This window comes from Suillus fuscotomentosus (assembly GCF_016647785.1).
Source record: "Suillus fuscotomentosus strain FC203 chromosome Unknown F5891scaffold_95, whole genome shotgun sequence".
Lineage (NCBI taxonomy): Eukaryota > Fungi > Basidiomycota > Agaricomycetes > Boletales > Suillaceae > Suillus > Suillus fuscotomentosus.
In genome coordinates, this window is record NW_024539607.1 from 79,930 (window position 1) to 105,808 (window position 25,879).

A 25,879-nucleotide genomic window follows, 5' to 3' on the forward strand; every position below is an offset into this window, starting at 1 on the left:
TGAGTCTCGACTGGGCCGCTACCTCCCAACTAGCCCGACAATATGGCTGCTCCAGTCGTTCCCAGTAGCTTTCAGATTTACAAGTACGTCTGACAACTCTAATCTTGCACACTGAGACACATGCGTGAATTGCTGCAGCTCGTACGTCGAAGATCCAAAATGGCAAATCAAATTCACCATCATTTGGTGCTCTGGCTTGGCACTGACTGTGGTTGTCTCCATTCCGAGTTTAATTCTTGGTCTGAGACATGGGCGTTCCCTCAAGGGAATCACTGGAATCTCAGAGACCGATGGATATCAGCCCGCCCATTCCGATGGCAAGGAGCCACCGCCTATCCGTCGAAGACATCGTAGGTTGGTTGGAGCCTGGAATGCTCTTATCTCACCGACGTATTGGTCTCCTGTGAAGCTCGGGCTCAATCTCGGACAAAGTGCGTATCGAAGGTGTTATGTTATTACTTATAGGAAATACTAACACATTGTAATATTCAGTCATAGTCTTATTGGCGTACCTCGCAGCTGTACCCGTCTGCATCATAAAGGATGTACCTCTTATTTCTAATCCGAACAGAGCTGGTGGGTCAGTCAATCCATTAACGCACGAGATAAACTTATTTGAGCCACGTAGGATTTCTCGCTCTTGCACAGTTTCCGGTTGTCTTTTTGTTCGCAACAAAAAACTCAATTCTGTCCTTATTGTTAGGACCAGGGAATGGCTACGAGAAACTCAACTTCATGCATAGGATGGCGGGAAGACCTATGTTCTTCGGCGGATGCATTCATGGATCCCTGTTAATTCGCAATCTACAGCATGGACTTGCAATTCTTGGTCCTCAGAAAGTGACTTCGGGCGTGGCTTCGCTGGCCCTCCTCTCCATCATCGTCCTTCTGTCTTTGAGGCCAGTCAGGAGATTGTTTTAAGAGTGTTTCTTCGTCGTCCAGTAAGTTTTGTTGCCTCGCGTCGCATCACAGCTAACCTTTTCTGAAGCGTTTTGACATACGTGGCATTCTTTGTCACCATATGCTACCATATGCTATATGCATCGCCGTGGATATTCCCTCCCCTTGCATTTTACGGCTCAGATGTATTATTGCGCCTATTCCGCTATCGAATCAAGGATGCCACCCTCACTGCGCAGGACGCTCACATGACTTTGGTATAATATTCTAACGTTGTTCAATGCACTGTTGACTTCATCTGTCACAGATCCGCGTTCATAATTGCGACGATAGCTGGCTTGCTGGCCAGCATGTCAGATTGCGCGTTTTCTTTTCCAACAGAGTTTTTGAATACAATCCCTTCACTATCCTCTCGGTATCACCATCTCATTCTTGCCTCTCCTCACCTTGGTTCCTTCTCGCGGCGCGCAGCGATGGAGACTGGGCGCAGGCATTGAATAACTACACCTGACAGCAAACAAGAACGTTCACAAATCAATGAGAAGTCTGAGGGCAACTCGGATGCCTTAGTTCAAGTCATGCTGGATGGTCCTTATGGAGGGTCAAGCGTCGACCTGGGTTTGTACGAAAGCGTGTTTCTTGTAGCTGGCGGGTCTGGGGTCACATTCACTCTTGGTCTGCTGGACGACATCGTCGGCAGGTGTGTCAAACTAGGCCGCAGTCAGGAGGAACGAACGAGGAGAATCGAGTTCACCTGGTGCATTGGATCATTCGGTATCTCAATTTTGACTATAGGTGTTACATCATTCTGATCTATTTGCACAGGTCAGATAGAATGATTTGCATAGATATTGCTACGGCAGCGTCGAATAGCACCATAGACCTGCACATCTCTATTTTCGTGGCGTGCCTTTGCAATCCGAAAGCGGTACCTGGAATCCCTAACTCCATCGTCACACTCTCGCATCCATCTATTCAGGATCGTACAAGGACTTCATCAATCTTCCGCCGTCATCTGAAAAGGAAGATTTGATCGAAACCCGATGTGATGAAAGCCAGAAATCGCCTGGCTTGGGTGGGGGAGTCGTGGTCTGCGCTAGCAGCCCAGAGAGCTTGACGAGAGACGCGCAGAATGCAGTCGCGAGAGCAACTCTGGTTTCCCATCAAGTGGCGCATCACCTGCCAGTACAACCTGTGACCTGAATTTAGTTGGTTGGCCTATCAGTTTACACTGGGAGCGGCGGCGATTGAGCGGACGACAATTAGCATTCGAGTATAGTCAGTCAATTCGTCTTAAATTTGAATAGGTTTGTCGACAGAGATAGTATATTCGACTGATACATGACTCGAGATTGGGCCCTAAGTATACATCAACGTGCGCAACAGGTAGCTTTCAATGGCATAATGATGGACAATCTCTCGTAAACACTTGCGACCACAACTACATTTCAAAGACGTCGGCCTGCATTTTCCACTCCTGATACATCAAGTGAGATGGTGAACTTCGTGATCCAGACAGACAGAAATACACTCACAGACTCAATCGTTGGTCGGGTAAACACCACCATTGTCTCCTCGTCGAGTTTGATATCCCAAAGAGGGGCATCGAAGCTATATCATGGGATACCTCCACGAAAGGGAGGTACGTCGACACCTGCATGTCCGATGGGAGACCTACTGATGTCGTAGGTTCGCGAATCACCTTGCTGATGCCACGCGCCACGACTGAGGGATTAAAGTCAGTCATGTACAACTGGAACGACAAATCACTGCGATCCGCGACAGGACCAGCCCATACAACACGAGATCCTCCCACTCCAAAAAAGCACCGCGTTTGCATGCCGAACCTTTCATCAGGGACGAGATGAGAGTTTTGTGGACCCCATGATGACCATTTGACTGACCGTCCATCTTCTGACGTCGCGTCAAACCATGTCGGAGGAACGTCCATGAAAAATATGCGAGCAGATACGATATACATCGACGAAGGATAGGCCCATGTCACTGATATGACTCGATCTGCAGGGGTTGTTGCCCAGATCCAATGGTCGACTGGTACCGCGAGGTCTGCACAGCTTGTGGCACTATGAAAATTTAATGGGTGATCGAATACGCCCAACTTGCCATGGACGGGCATCATAAATCTTGCATGAAGCTGCAGCGCCTTTGACGGATTCTCAGTGTCGTAGAGATGTATATGACTGACCATCTGTCGAAAGAGCTATGAGCTTCTCCTTCACAAGAAAACGTATGTCCAGCAACTCAGTTCCATCGCCAATCACACATAAGTCCCGTTAAATGCTCAAATCAAACTGACAGCGAAAGACAGAAGAAGACACCCACATCAGCTTGACTAGGTCGTTGCCAACTCAAGATGTGCGGCTACCAGCACGGTCCCCTAATTTCGTCAAGCCCATCAATATCATAGACTGCAAGGCTATCATTGAAGACAGCAACAGCGAATTTGATGAACTGAGTTTCGCTGCAAGCAGCTCTACAACCTACCACACGAGATCCAAGAGACAAAGGATGTTCCTCCCCATTCGTGGAGATGTTAGATAAGTGCATGAGGCACAAGATTGAGAGTAAGTCTGGTTCATCCTGTGGTCTTGGAGAGCTTGTAATATACAAATAATAAGCAATGTAGGAAATGATGAGAGTGAATTAGAAGCTAAGAAAGAGAGGCTGTATTCATACAAGGAATCAGGAGAGCTTGTAATATACAAATAATAAGCAATGTAGGAAATGATGAGAGTGAATTAGAAGCTAAGAAAGAGAGGCTGTATTCATACAAGGAATCAGGAGAGCTTGTAATATACAAATAATAAGCAATGTAGGAAATGATGAGAGTGAATTAGAAGCTAAGAAAGAGAGGCTGTATTCATACAAGGAATCAGGAGAGCTTGTAATATACAAATAGTAAGCAATGTAGGAAATGATGAGAGTGAATTAGAAGCTAAGAAAGAGAGGCTGTATTCATACAAGGAATCAGGAGAGCTTGTAATATACAAATAGTAAGCAATGTAGGAAATGATGAGAGTGAATTAGAAGCTAAGAAAGAGAGGCTGTATTCATACAAGGAATCAGGAGAGCTTGTAATATACAAATAGTAAGCAATGTACATCAGGGAAAACCTCCCGCGGGAATTTTGCAAATGCGACAAAAATTTCTCGAAATTCGCATAATATTTTCAAAAGTTGTCAACAAAGCTAGTAAATAGTTGCGTATGCGTGACGATCAGTGAATGGGCTAACAAAAAAGTCTCTACACAGTTCCAAAACATTGCTGCTAGTCCAATCCCGAGGCGCAGAGCGGCCAAATTTCGGTATAAGATGTACACTGCGTCGAATATCTTTCACAGATATTATACTAACTAGCTGTTCCCCATTTTCGTATGATCGCGAGACCTTGTGCATACCATGATTTCTCTCGCTTGTCCCGGTGAATGGCGAAAACCACTCGACGTAGGCCAAATGTTTAGGGATCAAGATATGGGAGGGAAAAAGGCTAGTGTGATGTTTCTCGGGTATCGAAAATATAACCCGCACTTGGGCTACACGGTAACCTTGTATGATTCATCAGTGACTTGAAACGGTCAACCAAATGATATACAGACCTTCCACACTCTTCTCTCCCCCATTGCCACAGTTGACAAGAACTGTATCGAAACGTCCTGGCACGGTATTCCCTCGCTTATCTCTTCGTGCAGGCTGACAGTGAACTGAATCAATGGTAACACTTTCATCTTTATGGCCAGCGGAGTCGACCGCATTGTACCTGACCTTATGGAAAATAGGAAGCGAGGCGAAGGGGATATATACATGTCCAGCGGCGTGTTCCACCTGAGCTCGAGTTGTTGCGTCTGGGCGAGTGTGAAGCACAATATAACGAGCAAGGGCAGCTCGAAAAAAAGAGGCACCATAGTCGTCTCTAAGGGAGTCGATGGTAGCGGCCTTGACAGATGGATGTTTTGTCATCTTGTATTCCCTGGCATACTGCATATCTGGCGGTAGACGCGATTGCGGCAATGGATCACCAGCGAGGCGCCAATGAACATAACTGGCATGCCGTAGAATCTTCTCCTGCCGTTCAAGCCACAGAGTCATTTGACTGTACTCGTCCTTGTGGTTTGTTGCACGATATGCATCCTTGGCGAGGTCGATATGAAGTCGTTCGGTATATTCTGTATTATAGTTGTCAGTCGTGCCATACTCTTGAATCATATGGAGGTAGTGCCGGTAGGAGTGAAGCTTTGGAAGATTAAACTGCGTTCGGATGCCAAGTGTGACAAATATGTCTTTGTTGTCATGAAAACGGGTCAAAGCTTCATCGAGGAGTTGCAGTGTCTCCGCTGAGTGACATGGATACTGTGCTAAGTACAGGAAGTCGAGGAGTCCGCGAAGAGTTCGAACAAGCTTAGCGCTTGAAATGTTGTTGGGAAGGGGAATGTCGATAATAACACCCAGAAGAAAGCGGCAAATCTGATTGTGCTCAGCACCACTGACTCTCGCGAGACTAGAGATGCCCTTGTTGAAGATGCGAATATTATGGTTTGGAGGGAGTCGACGGCAACGGGCATCAATCTCTGCTTCTCCAAAAGCCGATTTGATCCAAGCAATCATGTGTTTCACGAGTCCTTGATATAGCTGGTGCAATACGTCGGGGGTAATCGCATGGAAGATATTCGACTTCGGAAGTCCTTGCCAGAAAGGGTGTTGAATAGGCTTGATCCTAAGCTCGGCACAACGTTCTGCAAAGCCAATCGGATCTTCATCTGCAATATTGAGAGCAGCGAGAATACTCTCAAGATCCCGTGGCTTGAATAGGGCATCTTTACTTCCAAGCTCACCGTTCGGGACATCGCATTTCGGACATTCACCTGTCATCGCGCCAGAAACAAGAATTTGCTCGGGATAATCGCCAACATAGCAAGCAAGAAGGGGATGACCACGACGGGTGATGCCATCACCACTACGCATATGTAGCCCATCTTCTCCGGCACTTTTGAGTGGTTCGAGGATGTGCCCCATACATGCATGGAAGAGATTTGTGATAGTGCGGCGCCGAGAGGCCCGATTCTTGATGTGCTCAAGACGAGTAGTTGGAAGGTAAGCCAAAAGGATGTGGGCATGTCGTGAAGGTTTCCGTCGAATGTCTTTTGGTATGTTGCCGATCGTCATATATACTGGGTATGCTGTCTTATTCCCGAAGACAGTGACCTGAGTCTTGTCAGAAGAGAGAATAATCGGGATAATTGTCGCTCCAGGTTTTTCTTTCTCAATTTCCTTCTGTGACGTGTCAGTGATTCAAATCAGTTTGAATTTAGAGCTGAATGAGAGCTGTTGACAAACCTGTGTGCGCCACCACCATTTCCCTGTATGCATATCATGATATAACCGCATTGTCTTGTCTTTGTCTGCATAATGCCTTTCAGGTACGAAGACAAGGTATGGTGCAAATTCTGGATCTTCGTAGAGAGCCTTGACACATTCCAGAACATCTCGGAAGTACACGTCAAAAGCTTCTCCGGCAACCACAACCTCCTGGCGGCGAAATTGCGGGCGACCGGTGGGAAGCTTCTTATCAATGATGTTGTTAAGTTCACGAGAACTTTTATAAGAGAGCCCGAGACGGTCATGTACCTGGCAGATCAGAACATGGTGAGTTTGTATTTGTCATTTCACTTAAAACTTAATGACCCACATCGTCGATAGCAAGAAGATCAGTAAATGCTGTAGAGCCTGTGCCACGCATTTTGGCCCATAAGGCTATGTCGAAGTCGAGTTTACTCTCAAATGGTGCGTAAATGTTTTCTGACCCTGCAATTTTCTGACTGTAACCCTCGTAGATATGCTCACGTGGCATTTCCGATGGTCCAGAGACTGGAGCACCTGCAGTTGGAAGGGGAAAGTGTGTGATATATGGACTGGCATGACCTAATCGAGCTTCTGCGGCATCACGGGGATTTTGATGGTGAGCTCGAGTTTCTTGATGATATTGATCTGCCAGTGACTCTTGCTCCGAATCTTGCTCACCATCTGCCAGTGACTCTTGCTCCGAATCTTGCTCACCAACATCAGGTGCATTAAGAACTGCTGGCTCCCACCCTATTTCGCCATCAAATACCACCTCCTCATCCGATGACTCATCTGCATCCTTGTCTCCTTCTACTACTCCATGGTCGTCTGGCCATTCAAAGTCTTCTTCGGTATAGTGACCAAAAAAGTCGCCTTCAAAATGTAGAACCTGACCACCCTCATCTATCTCATCAGCACCGTCCATATTTTCATCGATGCTGTTGGCATAACCAGTGGATGGGTGATATTCTGGTGCCGTTTCAGTTGGTATGTGGCCCGCTAGTTGTGCATTGCTTACTTGCTCATAATGAGCAAGACACTGCAGATTTCGAGACTGTGTGGCATGGCGGTGATATCCAGCCACAGTCAGGCCTTCTTTTCCACATGGACGACATTTTATGTTGCCTCTGATACTGTGCATTGTCGAGGATGCGATGGAAATGTTGGCTTTGGTGCTTAAGTGGTGAGTGGTGACGAAACGAGGTAGCCGAGGTAGATTTAGTGTTTAGCTTGCGGGCGGAACATGAACCTTCTTCAATTCGAACCACTTGTTACAGGTTGTCTTCCCCCATCAAAATTTCCCTCTTTTAATTCGCTTCTTTCTTCACACTCATTTCGTCAGTCTTTTTCTTACAACTATATTTTACTTACCATGCCTCCAAAGGCTCCTGTGACACCTGGAGAAAAAGCTGCAGCAAAACGGCTGCAGAAGAAGGTTGAAATGGCATCCGCACACTCTGCTCAAGCAGCCACCCCTTCCGAAATTGAAACCTCAGAGAGCGTTGGTAGTAGGTTTTTTTTAATGGATGAAGTGAATCTTTATGTCTCCTAACACCGCAGGGCCAATACGTCAAGCAAAAGAAGTAGCAATGAAAAATCAAGGTTTGTGTTGCCGACGCAGTGTCTATATTTGAACTCATCTGTTTGAAAAGTTTGGGCTGCAGACAAACCAGCAACCCGAAAACGTGCTGCATCATCTATCGCTGACTCAGGCAAAGGCAAACAAAAAAAGCTCACAGGTCAGTCGAAGCCTCATATTGTTAATATGTTCTCCTTACACGTCGTCCAGTAGGCACCAGCATAAAGAAACAGATTGTGCCACCAGAAGAATCCAACCATGGTACAGCCAGGCCACCTCGTCTACGCAGTAAGTGTTATTTTTATTATTATTAATACTTCCATATTTGTTTCTAACTTGCTGAACTCGAGAAACTCGAGAGCAGGACATTGATTTGCCCTCATTGGACCAGCAGCCTGTTGATGGTCATGGTAACACGGCTTCTGAGTCTGATCATTCTGAGAATGATGACTCGGAATTTTTATCGAGTCATGATGATGAGCTGCAAAGCAAAAAGCCAAAGCAGCTCAAGGATTTATTTTATGACGAGGTATTTCCTACAGATTAATACCGGTTGAGTTACTCACATTGATGGTGGTTCAAAGACTCCTCATTTCGTCACAAATACTGTTAAGGCAGCCTTGAAACCTACAACCCGTGAGTTTTTTGTGGTGTTCTTGGGCATTATAGTGACTATCTGCCTAGATTCTTCCAAGCCAAGTGGCTCGTACATCACCTCCATGATTCCAACTTCAGACTCGGATGACGATCAAGCCACAAGTACTAGTCAAACCACGAAGGCTGTTACAAGTAAGACCAAGTTCAATGTATGTGATTCATGTTTTCTACGCTACGTGTTGTTGATGACTTATTTAACAAAGGATGTCCCTATTACCAAGAAAGGGCCAAGAAAACTGTGCACAAGGCTGCGGAGGTATGTTTTGCATTCGAGTTGCATTCTGAATCTAGATTGGCTGAATTTACAGACTCCGCACTTCACTGCGGCACTATCAACCTCGAGCATTCCGGATTCGCTAACTCGTAATAGTACCCGCTTGGAAGACACTTGGTCTTTGTTAACACATCTTGTGTGGAACGGCAACAACACAATCAATCTCCTCAGTCAACAACCTCATATCCAAGTAATTCTTCATGCTGCCATTCAGCTTGTCGAACGAGAGCTGGTATTTGAGTGCTACTTTCCACGACCGAAACATCGCCACACCATGATGGTCAACTTAGTACTTGAAGCCGCATCATCAGCGGAAGCATAAAGAAGTCTTACAGCGCTTGGAACAAGACCAAGCTTACATGAAAGCTTTGCACCAGAGTGGTGAGTTTCTTGTCAATACTTTCGCAACCCACAATTCTCATGCAAGTGGTGCTACTGATTAGCCAGATGGGCGTATTGTGTTGATTCGCAAGAAACTCAAGGATATTTCGGATCGCGTCGTTCCTGGTGCATATGGGGTCAAGACGGGTGATGACGAGAAGATCAACCGCCTGCTCAATCTTCTGACTTTCATTTACAAGTTTGACACCAAGGTTCGGTTTAGCTCATCGCAAATGTTGATCCTCTTTGACTTTTAGGACATGACAGGGCAATCCCATCTTGAGTCAGCCATTTGACCATCCCGCTATCAATACTGTATGCCAGTTAGCCTTTTTTACGAGTCAGGACCAGGTTGGGAAGAAGTATAAGGATCGGTTTGTCTCTGTGCTTGATGACAATGATGAACCCGAGATCCCGAGTGCCATGGTCTCAGCTGTGGTTACTGCGGTGTGTCTTATTCTAACTATTCAAGCGCTATCTCACTGTGTTCTACCAGATTTTTTCTTCCCTACTTGATCTGAAGTCCGTTGTTGATGTAGGTCGCGAGCGTGGTGATTTCGGGCAAAGTCTCATCCGCATGTTTGACAACAATATGGAAATGCTCAACGGAATCTACACCGAGGGCCCGCATGTTTACCATTCTCTCATGGCTCGAAAATACAAGGCTGTTAGGTATGTGCCAGTCTTGCATCCTTGTTGCATGCTGCTCATAACTTTCTGCAGCAATGTGGTTGACTTTGCATCCGCCGAGTTGAAAGCAGCATTTGCGCGAATCGATTTCGATGTGATAAGTATCGACTAGGGCATTCCTGATAGCACAAGGACTTTGCGTTACAACTTTTGTCTCATTTCCTTGTTTTCAGATCTTGTGATTTGCGATATTCTAGTATATACCCTCCTTTAATCACATTATAATCATCTTGCTGTATTCATGTGGAGTTTTGTAATTGTAAATTTTCACCCATCCGCAGAGGGACTTGGAATATGTTTATGTATCTTCAGGAAGATAGAAAATTTCAGAACATCTTGTGAAATCTTCGCGGGAGGTTTTCCCTGATGTAGGAAATGATGGGAGTGAATTGGAAGCTAAGGAAGAAAGGCTGTATTCATATGAGGAATCCACCCATTTCGATCCTTGATCCATGAAGCTGAGCTTGCATCAGAATGCAATACCACAGAGCCTCTGTGGCCAGAATATGGCAGATTGAAGTGTGTGATTCGGGAAGAAGGGAAAATGAAAAAATCACCAGGCATAAGAGGTAAAACCAGACCAGTCTCATATTGGACAAACTGTCCTCTAGTGAAGTGGCCAAATGGAAGAACAGCACATACTGCATCATCAGCCCTATCTCTATGCCCCATGGTGGCACAGCTCAGGTTCAGCACCAAGCCTGTAAAGGGAGCGGAGAATATGTTTTCCCCCAAAGGCTGAATAGAGCATGTCACATTCAAATGAGAATAGGTTTCAGGCAGATACTTTTCAATGGCTTGAGCCACAATAGAGCATACATCCTGAAGAATGCTTGCTATCACAGAGTACTGATCTGGATTGAGGTAGATGGTGCTGGAAGGATATGGCAAACGTTGAGCATGATTGACCCTAGTTGCACCAGCTTTTTTGATGAGATCAGGGTGAGCATCTGCAGGAGCTCCATAACCCTATGGCACTGATAAGACAACATTAGATAGCTAAGAGAAATAGCATACCTTTTCAGCATATCGAATAAAATGATCAAAATGAATTGTGGCAAAAGGCCTATCTGAATCAGAGGCCTCCTCTATATCATCCATATAAGTTGGCATTTCAACCTGGAGATAGTCCTCAAGCTCCTCAAGCCTTTTCTTGATGATGGGGTTCTGTGAAACCAGAAGTCCTAAGAACTCTTGGTTCCTATCAACAAACTTTACATCTTGACTTTAATATTGTGTATAAGCAGATGCATAAGAATAAGAAAGAGGTGTGCTTACTTTGCAAAGGACTCATGAGCAAGATGTATATATTGTGCGTCCTTTTTGACACTGCTATCAAAGATAGTGTTCATCTAGTATATTAAAATCTTCAGTAAAATAACAGAGAGCAGGATGGAATTTGTCTTACCTTGACTTGAACTTCAGATAAATTGGTGATAGGTGTGGTGTTCAGGGCCCACTCTCTCTGCTGAGTAGTCCATTCTGCTTTGTTCTTCTTATTAACAGGAGAAGCTTCAAAGTTGGACATACAGAGTGGAGATGTGATAACTTGAAGCTGACGATCAAGAATCTCCACAGGCCATATATGGGAAATATTGCAGGAATCCTCAACATGAATTAAAGGATCCCAAGTAGATTCCCTGGATGGCAATTTGAATGTGCTAAAAGGGAAGTAGTCTTTAGATATTTGAAAGTTTTATGACTGTAAAACTCACTTGAATGGTAACCTTGCTAGAGTACTATCACATTGAGAAAAATCACCAAATACTAATGTGACATTTTCATCACTATTGCCCACACCCTTCTCAAATATTCCACAGCTGATTAGCTGAGATCCACAAAGGATGTGAATGTCCCTCAGTTGCTGAACAATTCTTGACACATGTTTGACTGTCCCATCTTCAGTGGCAAACACTGGTCCATATCAATATCAATGAGCATTATGAAAAATAGAAGTACCTACATTTAGGGGATCTCAGGATATTACAAAAAGATGCCAATGATCTGTGTGACATCTTGTTCCTATGTGTTAGATCACTAGACATCCCTGAGATGGCTATGAGAATTAATATGTATGGTGTTCCTATTGGCAGGTTTAGTATATACAACTAAATAGAAGAACAGATCCTCTCACCAGCATATGCTATGAAAGCCAGTCTTATTCCACGTTTGTTATATTCTGCTGTAGTGCCTGGTCTGATTCCCACTTCAAGATCAAGTTGAGAATAGGTGATGCTTTGCTTTTTAAACCTATAGGGAATGTTAATGATTGTGATCCATCAGTTGGGTTAAAAAAAAGCCTACTTAGCAAGATGAAATGCTAATTTGATGTAGTCCAGCATCGAAACAAAGGAAACATAATGACTTTCATCTGTGTTTGACCTGCACTTCCTAATAAGAGAGTGTAGGGCAAGGTCTCCACCCTGTGCTAGAGTTAGGGTGTCTGAAGACTTTTGAATCATACCCAGAAGATTTTTAATACTCTGCAAATCATCTAAGGAAGAAAGATTGGCAAGCTCAGCAATTCGGGTTAGGACATCATGGGTGGGAGTGGGAGGAGAACAGTCAACCCATCGACGAACTTGAGTGGATTCTGAGCTGCTGGTGTCCTTAACTGTCACTTCCATTTCCTCCTCCTCCTCCTCTTCCTCTGGCAGCTCAGGTTCTACTTCCAGATTCTCTGCTGCTTCCCAATGCTGTCTTTTCCTAGGTGGCCCTTCAAAATGATCCACCTTCTCCCCATCCCTGCAGCAGATCTTGCGCTTAGTTGAACCACTCACTGAGTGCTTAGGTGCTTTAAGCCTAGAACTCCAGTTCTTAGGTCTTGTATACCTAGCATTTGTGTGCTTGGAACTGGTGCTATGCATGGGAGCCCTTTGCTTGGGACCAGTACTATGCATAGGAGCCTTGCGCTTATGATCTGCACATATGAGATTTGTATACTTCTTGGGATGTAATATGAGCAAATGCCTACCAGCTAATGCTACAGCTGGATAGAGAATGACTAGATTTGAGATATGATTGTCATAATAAAAAAATCACTCACCTGCAGATGCAGGATGCTTCTTAGTTCTTCTGAGTCTTAAACTCCTCCTAGTCTGCTTGGTGCCAGAGGACCCTTCAGAACTGGTGGCTCCTGAGTGCTGGCTGTCTTCTGGTAATGAAATAAAACTTTCAAGTTGCTCCAGTAGATACTGAAGAGCACAGGGCTCTGGGTGATGTTTTATAAGATCTGGCAGTTGCTGTACCAACATGCACATGATATTATCAGGGATGGCAATAGAGCACATTGTTAAGCTTGTGATGAAGTTCAGGTTGTGTCTGAGCAAGAGATGAGTGCTTGAGTCAGCTTCAACAAGTTTGCCCCTAAAATAATGTGGCAGTGTAGAGTGCAATTTTCGTGGTCACATCCACCCATTCTTATCCCATCCTCATTATTCCTTACTCAGAAGCAACTCATAGCAGAAATCATTGTATCGCATTGCATAAACCCAGCACACACAAGGTGATATAAAGTACATAGGATTATCAAACAGATCATGAGCTGCGCAAAGGGTACTTAAGCACTGCAAGTTAGAGTAGTAAGTATTTAGGATTGTCGAATCTGAAAGAGTTGATGGTACTGGATATCGTACAGCATAGCGCCAGTGAGCCACCATTATGAAGAGGGGACGGCTGCCTTCGTCCATTCAAGGTCTTACAGGAGCTAAGCCGCCTTAAGAATCAGTCGAAAAGGAATACGATAACGAAAGCAGAAGGAAGATATGATCCCTGGATGGGTTTCGCAAACTTTGCATCAAGTGACAAAGCTCATCAGAACCACCTCGCAACAACGATTTAAAATACCACATACCGGCCCCCTGCCAAGATATCAGTCTACTAAAGAGGCCCGTGTTGTAGTCGTGCAGGTACTTTGACAGAATATTGTTGCTGGGAAAAGCTTTAGTACGCCCAAACATTGCGAACGGTGCCTCATCCTTCTTGCCTCTGAACTCGGGCAGGACGAGATCGAGCGTGGTTAGGTACCCATTCCTCCCAATGGTGTCGGCAATGCCATAAGACATTCCGTTAACTTCCGTCTGACAAGTACGAACAAGTCGTTCGTTAGAGTCTTCGGGAATATTGGGAAGGAAAGTGGTCATGACATCCATCAACCCGAGAACACGGAGCTGAGATAGTTGAGAGAAGTCGGAAAGCACCCTCCCATGTTCATCCAACACGTGCTTTCCATCGTTGTTCTACTTGAGATCCAATTTCTTATTCCCTGACAGGTTAAGGTACTTCAAGTTACGATTGAAATTCCTGCCGGCGCCATGAGAAAACCAGTCATCCACGTTCAAACGAACGAAACATACCAGTTCCAACCAAATTTCCAATTATGAATGTTATACCTCAACAGGTGACTGCCGGCGTCAATGATGGTCAGACTGGGAATTCCGCCCAGTTCAGCGGGGAGCGTCTGGAATTTGTTCCCCTTCAAGAACAACACCGACAATCTGGTCATCTTCATGAGGTCTTCTGTGGGGATACTCGTTAACTGATTGCCACTTAGATAAAGTTTCTCCAGCTGCTGTAGATTGCGGAGGAAGGAATACGGTAGTTCTTGGATTTCGTTGAAGGATAAGTTGAGGACACGCAGCTCCTTGAGGATGGTGAATGGAGGGATTGATTCTTCTGTCAGACAGTTCTCTCCGATTGAGAGTCGCTCGAGAGAGTAAGCGAGAGGCGGGAGTGCTAGACCAGGTGCGTTGTGTATTGACATAGTGTATGTAGCATTGGAGGGCTTTCTTGGAATGTGGCCGGCTCGGGAGGGTGATGATGATAAGGGGATCTCTAGAGTTATTCCAGATGGCGCAGGTGCAACCAAGCTATCTCCAAGAGGATTATACCAACTACTAGCAAGCAGATTCGAAGTGACGTTGATATGGATTGGCGATGCGCAATTCCAGAGGGATACAGGTAACTCCGTCAAGCTGTTGTTGTGGGCATCAAGGGTTTCTAGGCGCTGAAGGAGGCCGATAGTGGATGGTAAAGAGACAATTTTGTTGTCGTGACAGGAAAGGTGTATGAGATGGGAAAGTTCGCCGAGGGAGTCTGGGAGCGTCCGAAGTTCATTGTGGTCAAGTTTCAGGGTTTGAAGGGCAGGGAGCTGAGAGAAATCGAACGCGTCAAGAGACGAAAGTTTGGCGTAGGAGACATCGAGCAGTGTGAGGGTGTGCGATATTTGCGGTGGAGAGCTAGGAGCGAATTTGAGGAATGTGATATCGTTGTGGGAGGCATCCAGAACTGACAGGCTGGGACCAATGGACAGATGAAGGGCGTGAACAGAATTATGATCAGCATAGAGGATTTGGGGTTTGGGTAGGTTGTAGGCGATGGAAATGTACACGATCGAGCCGGCGTTTCGATGGAGGACGATGGGTATAGTGGGTAGACTAGAGCCTGTCAGGTCGGCCAGGTCGAATGCATCAAATGTAAGCTCTTCAGCCTGAAGCAAGGGGTCAAGTCAGATTGTGATGTTTTCCTTGGACAACTTACTGCTAGACCGAGGACTCGAGTTGACTTTTATAAATGAATTTCATGAGGAAAGTCATATCTCCTGCATCAAGAAAAGCAGGACTATCCGCTTGGTAGTATCCCGCCCCAACCGGCGAATGACAATGGCAGCTGGCCTCTTGGTAGGCGCCAATACACGCTCTGACAACAGTGAGAAACACAAGCTAGCGCACAGTGGTAAGACGTACGTCGTCCCCTCTCCTTGAGATACAGTTTACTATGGTCTCACGCTCCTTGTGTGCAAATAGCTTCTGCACTGAATCATGACATCTATACTCAAGACCTTCTCAAGCAGGCTGCAGATCTTCTGTCCTCCAATAAAAGCATGCAGAGAATCTTTACAAACAAATATTAGATTCTCATGATGGGTGTGCCGAACAGCTGTCTGTTTTGACTGCTAGTGCTAATCATACTCCCAGCATCAACCTCTGATGGATCGGCAGTCAATGCTGACAAGGAACAGTCCTTACATGACCAAGAGTCGGCATCGATCAAACTCGCAGAACTCTATCGAGATCAAAAGTAAGTCTTGCAAAGTCTGTTGTACACAAGCCCTCACTCCAGACGGAGATGCCAGTGGCTTAGCACAAGTCATCACACTCTCGCGATCATTTATGCCTTCGATTGCCGATGTAAAGACTGCCAAGATGAGCGAGTGCCCTCTGTTCATGACCTGCTGTAGTACTTGATCAAATGTCTACTTTGTAATCCGCGCGCTTCTTAATCACTTCAACTCTATCCCTAACAGCCGGACGTCCTAAACCTACAACATTGAGTGGTCAAAGTGCAAAAGCGCATAAGAGTCGCTTCTACCATGGCATTGGAAATCTCTCAAAGTCTGAGGTTAGTCCTTCGGGTGCCATCTTGGTATTCTCATTATGTGCCCTTACGTCCATGAAATGCAAAGGTTGCCGTCACTTTTACCAGGACCGCTGCAAACTCAATATATTGTCCTCCTTATCTTCAAACAGCGTTAGACCTCCAATCCGGCGTTCTCGATGCCAAGGACAAGGATGACACTATCGTCAGTCGTTCTGATATGCATCCCAGCCCGAAGATGTAACATCACTTCTCTCCATCAAGCTCGCGGTGAAATATGCCGCGAGATCGAGAGTATGTGCGCTATAGCCCTTGGTGGATTTTGAGAATGCCCATCGGGATTACAAACATGGCGCGTAATGCTACATTCATACAACTTGTTGTTGACTTGTCATTGCTACGCAGAACTCCTTCTGACCCTATCTTTCTGTTACCAGCCTTTAATATGCCGATGTCCTCAACGCTTAGAGGCTTGTAGACAAGCGAGGCATATGTCATATGTCATGGTCAGGTAAGAAAGTCTAACTATTGGTGCTGCGCTTCATACCCACTTGCGCAGGAATCGAGTGATATAGACATCTATGCTACCCCTCCTCCCCACCTTCGGCAATTCCTCCTGCCGCCTGCCACTTGTGTCGCTATGCATAATATTTCCTCCCGCCATACATATCTTTCTTCCATATGCTTTTTCGCGTCGTCTATACCCTTCGTAAATTTATATACGTGAAATATATGTACCTGCTCAATTGAAAATTCAAGCTTATTCCTTGGTGAAGAATGCTTGTATCGTTCGGGACCAGTGGACCAGTGGAATACGATTTTGTATCATGCAGTAGATCTCCCAAGATCCTGAAGAATACTGACGAATGCACCTGGATCAATGATCTCTGTGCCGCCATAGGTGACGCGTTTTCCAGTCTTCGCAGCCCATTCCTCCAAGTTTCCATACTCGACATAACCTGCCCCTCCAACTATAAATACTATTCCCTCTGCAAATGCCATCCGCTTCACTCTAACTGTTCCAGACGCACCGCCTCCTAGACCACCTGGACCTCCTGAAAGACCGAGGCCAGTGTGTCGAGAGGCTCGAGGGTCAAGGAAAATGTAATCATCCGTTTCTTGCAGCGACTGGTTCGAAGCTGCAGACGAGTCCATGATCGCCTCAGTAATTTGGGTAACAGGGAGCAATTTGTTCGCTGGTAGGAAGTTCTTGACACCCGAGATAAGATTGTCGAGACCTCCTTCTTTGAGTCGGTCAGTGAGCTAGATAATAAAAATGTTACAATCTGTCTGGAGAGCTAAGGATAATACTGACTCTGTTTCCAAATGCTGTGAAGCCCCTGAAGAGTTCTCCTTGACCTGCACCGAGTACAGGCGTCGAGGTTCCTCCAACAGCAGTAGCCACTGTCATCCGCGAGATCTCCCTTGTGCGTCTGACATATTCAAATGATTCGGTATCAGCTCCTGCATTCTTTAACTCCTTTTCCAACTCGACAATGTCGTCTTTCGAGATCGCATTATCCGGTGAAGACAAGTAGAAGACAAGAACTAGGCGCAGTTTATCCTCCGGTGTCAAGGTGCCGCTTGAACGAGGAGAGCGGAGCATCTCCAAAACTGAAGCAACGGTCTAGATATCAATTAATATGGAGGAATATCGAGCTAGCTGGATGAGGCCGCACCTGTTTACTGATGGCCTCTTCGGTGCTGAAAAGTTCATCAAGCGCACACTTCTTGATCTGCTCCAACAATGCGGTGGCTATGTTCATATGGGTGTCAAGAACGGCCTTCCGCGCAGTCAGCTCTGGTAGCTGTGTGATCGCAGTTTTCAAGTGTGCAGCATTGGAAGATACATCACTACAATTCATCTCAATAAACACGATGGCGAAGCTCGAAGAGCACGTACATTTGCGAGATGCCACTAACATCACTGACACCCGTAGATCGTGTGATTTCGGCAGCATCTTGCTTGTATTTGTTCAGTTCCGTGTCGATCTCTTCAGCGACTTGAGGGAATGGGTTTGGTGCATTCTTTGCCCAGAAGAAGTCCTTAGAATCGAGATCATATGAGCGCTTCTGTGGTTGAGTAACAACTGCGCGATTGAGCTTGATCTCTAGACACTAGGGCTTGATACGTCCATCCATGGCAGATCATCGAAACGAGATCAATATTTCTGTCAAGAATCAGCAGCACTGGAACGGCGTCAGTAGTTTAACATCACGAAGAATAGAACGAACGCACGTGGTCGTTGCAGATTCGACAAGCCAGATGCATCTTGCGCGAATAATGATGACGTAGCCCCATGAGTTCGGGAGGCCGAAAGAATCACATCTCGTATCTTGATATCGAGCTTTTTTGCTATCATCTCCGCAGCATTGCCTTTGGGCGCGCGGATGACTGGAACGTGGCCTTATCCGTGCGATATTCAAGTCACCCATCGATGATACATCAATATACCGCACTCACACATTGTAACAACAGCACTGAAGAGACCATTGGATAGGCGTTCAATCTCCCCTTCTATCTGTTGTTCGGTGGATGATGGGGAGTTCAGGAGTGTGTAAGATGTTACAGGTGCCTTGGACGGCCCTGCTTGACTAGATGGCGTAGTAGAAGGAAGCGGTGACAACAATGAGAATAGTGAGGGAGAGGGTGCATTGAATGATAGATATTGATCAAGAACCTAGAAACATGCATCAACACACTGAAAACAGAATGACATGCGCAAGATACTTGCCTGTTCAATCAAGTCACCTGTTCCGGCGCTCGCGACAGAGGCTGCCAGCTCTTCTAGCAAGGCATGGGGGAGAGGTTCTACAAAGTTGAGTCATACAAGCATTTGTCGAGGTCTTCAGCAATCCGTTTTACATGATCGAGCGTGGGGGCAACAAAATAAATGGCCGGAACGTCTGGTAGTGGAGGGCGTAAAGAATGTAATTGTCTATGCAGAACTTAGATGCGAGCAATATCACAAAAATGATTGGTACTTACACATGGAGCGTGACGCCGACGTCACGAAGATCTTGTACTCGAAGAACAGTTGCCAACACGTCTTTCGTTTGTTGGTCTAGTACCAAGACCTTCCATACGGGAGGTCCAGTGACTGCTGGAATCTTGAGTCCAGTCGAAGCTTTTCCTGACGGTGTTCCCGGTCGTTGAACGGGACTCGGATCGGATGGAGCGTTCAGGTTAAGCAGTGCGAGCAATGCAGCCGTTTGTGCTTGCTGCAATGTTGTTGGCGCGGTTGCCTGGGCCACCGACCTGTCAGTACCAGCAACACAAAAGACTGGTCTTTGAGAACTTACATGCTTCAGAGCAGTACTTGCCATTTGAATGTGCCCTGCTTGATTCTACACGCCGCCACGTGGATTGTTTTGTTAAGTGACCAGAAAGGGGCTCAGGTATTTTGCCGCATCGCTGCCGCAACTTGCCGCACCACTAAAGCATCATACCGAAACCAACATTCAATGCTCAAATTCATCAACTATGCGCCTCTCGGACATGCCTTTGAGAGGTTGAATTTAGAGGACGTGTTGGGCGTGTTGCGGCACGGATGCGGTAGTGGGCGCGGCAGCAGTGAGTCCTAGTAATATAGTGCGAGACGATGACATTCAAACTATATAGATTCTAGAGCACCCACTTTACAATGATCTGTCACTCTCGACAGGCGACTCCTAGTCAGTTCCTACTCCCGAAGAGGAAGCAAATGTGATACTCCAGGCGGCCTGGCTTGACCTCCAACTTAGCTATGATCCGTCTGCAATGGATGTCGATGTTGATCTAGAGTGCCTTGGCATACTCGAACAGCGAATGTTCGAACTCTCGTTGGCCGCAGGTGCTGCAGGGAATGAACAATGGGGAAAAGACGCTGGCACGCACCAAGACCGTTGGAATCCATATGAGGGTCTCCCCGAGCACTGGAATCATGGTGACCAAGATCCGTATGCACCAGAATTTGAAGGAGAACTGGATGTGCATCGTTTTAAAGCCCAAACCGCGGCCACGGCCAAGGAAGGTGAATGGAAGTATTTGATGTGCGCGAGGATGAGCATGCTGTTGTGCTCGCCTGTGACTAAATGCATGATATCTATCGATTCGTGTGTGAGATGCATGATTGTTAGTCCATATATCATATGATGAGGGTGCACACGTACATATTTCTCCTTGGTTAGACCACTGAGAGCCCACTCATTGAACTCGGGAGGAGCATCTATGGCAGTCGCGGTATACTTGGTAAGAAGGAATCTGAAGGATGCGTTGGTGCGGTGCGGTAGTGCATAGCCACAAAATCTCCGCACCCTACCGGCGAGCATGTACCATCTGCTCGAGGTTCGTGGAAGGAACCCCAAAAACTTGTCACGGTTTCGCGTCTGTCACAAACGTGACAGGACGCGTCTTGGTCCAAGATCAAGCTCGAGATTCTTCCACCCACTAAGATGTCCTTTTCTAATCTTTCAGGGTCCTCCGCTGTCGATATGGACAGCGACGAGGAACTTCCAGGGCACATCACGAAAAAAAATCAAAATCACCGCCAACAATGGATGGGAACACGTCTTTGCGAGAGGTGGAATCAAATCGCGTTTTACAAAAACTACCACCGTAGACGCGAGTCACGCGACAGAATTCCTCAAGAACTATCGTCCCCGAGCACGAAAACAGAGTCTCGAAGTACTTATCTCCTTACCTTTGGATATCCTATTCGAGGTAACTCAGGTCTTTTGACATATGATCATCCGCGATAATCACAATCGGCCCAGATCTTTGGGAGGCTACTTCCACTCGACTTACTTCATCTCTCACGCACCACCAAGGCTCTGCGCTCTGTGCTGATGCACCGCTCATCTACCACCGTGTGGATGGCTGCGCGCTCCAACGTAAAGGGAATGCCTGCTTGTGCCGATGACATGTCAGAGCCTGCGCATGCGAGCCTCGCGTTCGATATGCATTGTCACGTAAGTGTTCTAATCATAGCACCCGGATGTATTTGACCTTCCTAACTTAGAATTGTCTCAGACCAAATGTGCGCAATATTGACTGGAACCTCCGAGTCAGGTACTGCCAAAAATGCTTTAAAGAACGGTAAGCTAGGTCTCGCTCGATGATGATAGGCTTACCGACTGGCACTTTAGTACAGAGATTGTCGATGATAAGTTCAAAAAAACATATGGATTGAAATTGCACCATTGCCTGTCATTAAGCATGACGCAGAACCGTTAGTTTTCTGTCCATTCACTGGCGCATGTCCTTACTTTAATTCACCTTCAAGGAAATGACGCACGCTGCCTGATTTCAGACAGGGAATCATTGGTCGACGAGTTGTCGAAGCTCGGGCCAGAAGAAAGATCTGTCCTTCGAGGTTTGAAGAGAGATGCGGTGCTCGTTCGGAAGGAGGTATGTCTCCTGTTTTCGAAATATTCATTCTTGTTTGTTAAGTATATGCAGCATGCAGTTCTGTGCACAAAATGGATGGAAGGCGAACAACAGAGCAGATGGAAGGAGCTCGATCATCTGAGAAGCTTGCGCCATGACGCGTAAGTCTTGTGTTCAGCTCCTGACGCTCACGGCTCAACATTCACAGTATTCTGGAGAAGCTGATCGAACTTGGCTGGGAGGAAGATGTCAACAAGCTTCCAGATCGGCATACTGCACGAATCTACAAGTTGACCCATTTCGAAGATCTTCCACTTGTCAAGCAGCCAAAGCCCTTGACCGATCACAGTAAGGCTTTTTATCTACTTTTGTTCGTTCGTGTTTTTTTAACGCTAACTTATTGAGCAGTCTGGCAAAACATCCAACACAAAATGGTCGAATTCATGGGCCAAATGCGCGAATTCCGCATTCTACAAGAAAGAAAGCAACAGATCAGGGAGCGGCAAAGCCTCCTCGCTATGATATACAGTGACTGGCAACGGGAGAAAGGGTATCACAAGTATCTTATGCCTACTGCTGCCGACCTCTTTGGGATGTGACAAGTTCGCGATATCGTGGAGTTGCCTGCTCATCTGACTGTCACCGCGGAAGATTTTCAGCCTGTTCGCGAGGAGTTATTCAAACTAGTCGACACCTGGAAGCGCTGCAATGGTCATGATTTGCGGTCAGACTTGCTATGGCGGCTTGAAATCCACCCACCGTGCTGGCTTGACAGACTCTCTGTTCAATGCGAGAGACTTGCTGTTGCTGTCTTTACGTGCACAGGGTGGCTCTGCGACGACATTCCTGAGCCTAATGACTTGCCTCGGTACATGTACTTCCCAGAGTACCTTCACCATAGATGCAATCGGATCCGGCGACGAGCATGGAATGAACTCGACCCTGCTAACACGTTTGCAATGGGCCAAGGGTATCCGGGAAATACTGTGCAACGAGAGTGGTCCATGGACGACCTCGAATTAGATAAGAAGGCCTCCCAAACCGTGAGGAAGTTGGCAAAACTCGGCTGTTTTGCCAACAACACTACCTACCGCGTCACTACCGCACCCATGAACTACTATATTCACTGTGATACTACTATAATTCTTACACAAAAACATGTACTATGGTATTTCTTAGTCATAAATCATATCTAAGACCTTGGTAGACGACATAGACATATTATATACACATATTAGACACTTGTTGTGTAGGGTGTGGCATGGATGTGGTATGATGCGGCAAAATCCTAAGGCCCACCAGAAAGGCAATCCATGGAAACATTTCATCCTTCCCACTGACCGCTCAAAGTTAGATTTGATTCACGTTCTGTATCAGTAAGGAGTTTCTCGACTAGCTATAGGTGTATAACTACTGATACCACCAAACAGGATTCGTTGCTCGGAAATACTCGCGCTAAAATTTAAATGGTGATTACGCTCGCCCCATATTTGCCATGCACAGCTTTTGACTTGAGATAAATTTACTTTGGAGCCCTGACCCCCATCATGATCTGATACTGCCATGCCACATTGATTGATGTACTGGCCGCATCTCACGCCGGCACTGCAGTTGCGAGGGGGAATATATTGAGGTCTTAAAACCCTGAGTGCAGTGGCATCTATATACACCGTCTTTCGTTGATCCCACCAGTGACTTAGTCTTCCTGCTTTCACGTACCTTCAAAGCAATCTGTAAGATTTAAGTTCAGATATGAGGTATTTGATGCTCATCATCTACTGTTCAACAGGTAGTCACATCCTTTATACCATGGGTGGATTACAGAGCAGGCCGCGGAATCACCATTACAAGGAACATGCCGCTGCTTCTTCACGGCCTGCGTTTAAGTCCTGGTCGCTCAAACGCAGACAAAAGAAGAAACGGGTCGCATTCGAAATACGAATTGACAAGTCTAGTTGAAAGAGAATCCGCTCCATGGGTCGGAGGTCATAAAGTCTTTGTAGTCCTTGAGGACGGGCAGGGGATGTTCGTTCATCGAGATGCGCTATGACCATGCATGACAAGTCTTATGCATCGTACTAAGCACCCATTCGTGTTCACGAGTAAGTCTTAGTATCTGTCCAGGAAACACGTCATTTTGATGATAAAACGCAGCTATATGTACTCATCTTCTGATTTCATGATTTGTGTATGTCACAATCAAGGGCGCGCCAAAAGGCTGACGTTCACATGAGTTTTTGTTCTCGCTAAGACTGGTCTGTGTTTCTATTCATAACTTATCTGGCGCATTTGTACTTTTATTAATTGATTGTCCTGGAAACTACAGTATCATGTCTGAAGGAGCACATGTGGTAAAGTAGTCTCAATATTGCACACCGCAGGTCAACCGTAAGTAAGGTCCTGGCAGGAGTCGGAGTCCGTGCGCAGGATGCCGTGACACCTGAGGCATAAATAACCTTCTATTTTGAGTCCTTGTAGCAAAGTTCTTAAACTGAGAGGAATGAACAAGCTTAAGGTTGGTTGGTGCGAGCATGAAACAGGAGGCACACTTCTGCTCAGTTACTATAAACCGAATATGGTGTTGGTCGGTTCATCATTTAGAAACTTTGAACCTTCTTATGACCCGCGGTCACCGAAACGAAATTGTCAACCTCCAGGTCCTCCACTCAGTTACTCATTCATTACCTACTTGTTGTATACCCGCCCAGCCAAGGGCTCTTATGACTTTTCACGCAGACGCCGGTTTGGCGCTATGACCTAGATGACTTCAAGCGGATGGTCAAAGCCAAGGGTGGTCCGAAACTGCCTCTGGAACTACTCATTCACTCACTCCTTCAGCTGAACTATCACCCATTTTGAATTTGCTGTCTGTACCACCAAACCCTGGTGATTCAATGTTTTCTTCAAGCCCATACCCCGTGATGTATACCCCTTCATACCCCACTGTAACCCAATTAACCTCAATATTTGTGCCATATTCAACCGCTGTTGTTTCAGGATCCGACTCTTCATCTCATGTCTTTTCCTATCGAAGTGCTGCCCATATTCAGCCTATATGTATCGGAGATGGCCTAGATTCAACTTCGGACGGAGTAATCGCGACTGTGGTGCTTCCAACGAGTGTCGGCCTTGCCGTTTGGGTAAGTTATCACCTGGTAATCCTCTGTTGTGCCTGTAGACTCAATTGGTCTGGCAGCTGCTGTTTGCTGTACTACGTCCATGTTACCGACAAATATATGCGCTCAGAGAGTGGTTCGTGCAACAAGAGTAGGACGCTGGTGTTTACGCAGCAGTATATACTAACTCATCTGCAGGCTGCGAACGCATCGGTTAAGCTCGAATCTCGGCGCATTCCTCTTTCCCTCTGTACCGCTTGTTCCACCTATACCTTCAGATGTCCCCGACACTGGAAGGTCAGTTCCAGCGCGCGCTCGCCTATTTCCATCCGACGAGGAGTTGAGCCAACGAACTCTGTGGACATGTCTCATAGTCGTGCTTGGCTGGAGTTTAGTGGGCCTTGTCGGCGCCTTGCCGTTATACCTCGTGTCTACGCCATGCCTTGCGCACTTGTCAGGTGACCCTGATTTTGCCGGAGTTTACTCCACAATTCAGGACCTCAGCTTGATACGTCTCCTGCAGTTACTAGAAGCCGACTCAGCCTCTACAAACACCACATACTCAGTACTAAACGTACTTGACGGCGATAAACAAGCTTCAAAGGTTCGACTGCGCATCGTTGTTCTTGCCATTTTGGTGGTATTTGCGGTTACGTTACCGGCGCTATATGAAATACTGAAAGAAATTCACAACCTTATTACATTCCGCCGGCGCTGGTTAGAAGTACGATGCGAAGGGAAGGAAATGGGTTGGCTGAGCTCCAGGAAAGCCTCCGGTTTTGCAGGATGGGGAGAGAAGCGCATTAAGGATCATTTTGTCAAAATTGGACTCAGTTCTTCCTTGGGAGGCTCTTCTCGGTCCAACAACCGACCATTGCAGCACTCATGCCGAACTCAGTCTTACTATCAGAACTCTCAGGATTCAGTATTCGAGGTTGACGTCCAAAGCCTGTTCACTGTATGGTAGGAAGGCGTTTAAGATAAATATTCATGGGTGCTGATAAAGCAACATTTTCCAGTGACATGCGAACTTGTGAGGCTGACGTGTCAAAGCCTCGCCAAGGAAAGCCCCCTGACATTGACAGAAGAAATCATTCCAATACCAAATCTCAGCCTCCCGCAGCACCTGTTCACTCTTATCTCACTAACGCTCGGGCAACGCAAGAAGCTCGAAGGAATCAA

At 46.2% G+C, this 25,879-nt stretch overlaps 8 protein-coding genes across 8 annotated transcripts; 5 read left to right on the forward strand and 3 right to left on the reverse strand.

Annotated features, from left to right (window-relative positions):
- Positions 1 to 38: 38 nt before the first annotated feature.
- F5891DRAFT_1258651 (iron reductase) lies at positions 39 to 2,179 on the forward strand. The gene is made up of 10 exons (XM_041370098.1): positions 39 to 83; positions 139 to 431; positions 493 to 576; positions 629 to 903; positions 925 to 941; positions 989 to 1,157; positions 1,208 to 1,350; positions 1,415 to 1,695; positions 1,731 to 1,852; positions 1,891 to 2,179. The coding sequence occupies exons 1-10, from the start codon at positions 43 to 45 to the stop codon at positions 2,101 to 2,103; spliced, it is 1,638 nt and encodes a 545-aa protein (XP_041219156.1). The 5' UTR covers positions 39 to 42; the 3' UTR covers positions 2,104 to 2,179.
- Positions 2,180 to 4,109: 1,930 nt separating this feature from the next.
- F5891DRAFT_1258661 (uncharacterized protein) lies at positions 4,110 to 7,137 on the reverse strand (the record flags this gene model as incomplete). The annotated part of the gene is made up of 4 exons (XM_041370099.1): positions 4,110 to 4,465; positions 4,517 to 6,188; positions 6,252 to 6,542; positions 6,604 to 7,137. Coding segments are annotated over 4 exons (2,853 nt in total), but the record flags the coding sequence as incomplete, so codon positions are not given.
- A 492-nt stretch (positions 7,138 to 7,629) lies between these two features.
- Positions 7,630 to 9,950, forward strand: F5891DRAFT_1282001 (uncharacterized protein; the record flags this gene model as incomplete). The annotated part of the gene is made up of 14 exons (XM_041370515.1): positions 7,630 to 7,765; positions 7,818 to 7,859; positions 7,910 to 7,996; positions 8,047 to 8,124; positions 8,187 to 8,365; positions 8,421 to 8,472; positions 8,521 to 8,625; positions 8,697 to 8,749; positions 8,802 to 8,999; positions 9,058 to 9,148; positions 9,215 to 9,360; positions 9,416 to 9,595; positions 9,645 to 9,820; positions 9,872 to 9,950. 14 exons carry the CDS (start codon positions 7,630 to 7,632, stop codon positions 9,948 to 9,950), a joined length of 1,602 nt encoding a protein of 533 aa, XP_041219158.1.
- Positions 9,951 to 13,561: 3,611 nt separating this feature from the next.
- On the reverse strand, positions 13,562 to 14,033 carry F5891DRAFT_1258664 (uncharacterized protein; the record flags this gene model as incomplete). The annotated part of the gene is made up of 3 exons (XM_041370100.1): positions 13,751 to 14,033; positions 13,692 to 13,698; positions 13,562 to 13,627 (listed from the first exon to the last, which is right to left on the reverse strand). The coding sequence occupies exons 1-3, from the start codon at positions 13,987 to 13,989 to the stop codon at positions 13,562 to 13,564; spliced, it is 312 nt and encodes a 103-aa protein (XP_041219159.1). The 5' UTR covers positions 13,990 to 14,033.
- A 2,159-nt stretch (positions 14,034 to 16,192) lies between these two features.
- Positions 16,193 to 16,415, forward strand: F5891DRAFT_905506 (uncharacterized protein; the record flags this gene model as incomplete). Its single annotated transcript, XM_041373537.1, has 2 exons — positions 16,193 to 16,237; positions 16,302 to 16,415. Coding segments are annotated over 2 exons (159 nt in total), but the record flags the coding sequence as incomplete, so codon positions are not given.
- Positions 16,416 to 17,017: 602 nt separating this feature from the next.
- F5891DRAFT_1258669 (Sec1-like protein) lies at positions 17,018 to 19,568 on the reverse strand. The gene is made up of 11 exons (XM_041370101.1): positions 19,517 to 19,568; positions 19,203 to 19,459; positions 19,045 to 19,152; positions 18,949 to 18,976; positions 18,678 to 18,894; positions 18,453 to 18,620; positions 18,372 to 18,403; positions 18,117 to 18,331; positions 17,893 to 18,067; positions 17,529 to 17,840; positions 17,018 to 17,476 (listed from the first exon to the last, which is right to left on the reverse strand). Exons 1-11 carry the CDS (start codon positions 19,538 to 19,540, stop codon positions 17,039 to 17,041), a joined length of 1,974 nt encoding a protein of 657 aa, XP_041219161.1. The 5' UTR covers positions 19,541 to 19,568; the 3' UTR covers positions 17,018 to 17,038.
- Positions 19,569 to 19,678: 110 nt separating this feature from the next.
- Positions 19,679 to 22,961, forward strand: F5891DRAFT_1176386 (uncharacterized protein; the record flags this gene model as incomplete). The annotated part of the gene is made up of 14 exons (XM_041365762.1): positions 19,679 to 19,787; positions 19,894 to 20,226; positions 20,333 to 20,361; positions 20,384 to 20,476; positions 20,670 to 20,915; positions 20,969 to 21,163; positions 21,214 to 21,290; positions 21,341 to 21,423; positions 21,505 to 21,602; positions 21,654 to 21,742; positions 21,790 to 21,929; positions 21,990 to 22,109; positions 22,185 to 22,749; positions 22,835 to 22,961. 14 exons carry the CDS (start codon positions 19,679 to 19,681, stop codon positions 22,959 to 22,961), a joined length of 2,304 nt encoding a protein of 767 aa, XP_041219162.1.
- A 1,541-nt stretch (positions 22,962 to 24,502) lies between these two features.
- Positions 24,503 to 25,664, forward strand: F5891DRAFT_1258672 (uncharacterized protein; the record flags this gene model as incomplete). Its single annotated transcript, XM_041370102.1, has 3 exons — positions 24,503 to 24,721; positions 24,760 to 24,833; positions 24,896 to 25,664. The coding sequence occupies 3 exons, from the start codon at positions 24,503 to 24,505 to the stop codon at positions 25,662 to 25,664; spliced, it is 1,062 nt and encodes a 353-aa protein (XP_041219163.1).
- Between the last annotated feature and the right edge of the window lie 215 nt (positions 25,665 to 25,879).

Excerpts from the sequence above, each read along its gene's own strand:
- F5891DRAFT_1258651 (XM_041370098.1), top strand. The coding sequence starts at position 43 with ATGGCTGCTCCAGTCGTTCCCAGTAGCTTTCAGATTTACAA. Across the intron at positions 1,351-1,414 it reads TCTTGCCTCTCCTCACCTTG|CAAACAAGAACGTTCACAAA; the intron begins GTTCCTTCTCGC and ends TACACCTGACAG. Across the intron at positions 1,853-1,890 it reads CTGGAATCCCTAACTCCATC|GACTTCATCAATCTTCCGCC; the intron begins GTCACACTCTCG and ends GGATCGTACAAG.
- F5891DRAFT_1258669 (XM_041370101.1), bottom strand. The coding sequence starts at position 19,540 with ATGGCAAGTACTGCTCTGAAGCAT. Across the intron at positions 18,621-18,677 it reads CAGTGCTGTTGTTACAATGT|GCCACGTTCCAGTCATCCGC; the intron begins GTGAGTGCGGTA and ends CGCACGGATAAG. Across the intron at positions 17,841-17,892 it reads AAGAGGCCATCAGTAAACAG|ACCGTTGCTTCAGTTTTGGA; the intron begins GTGCGGCCTCAT and ends ATTGATATCTAG.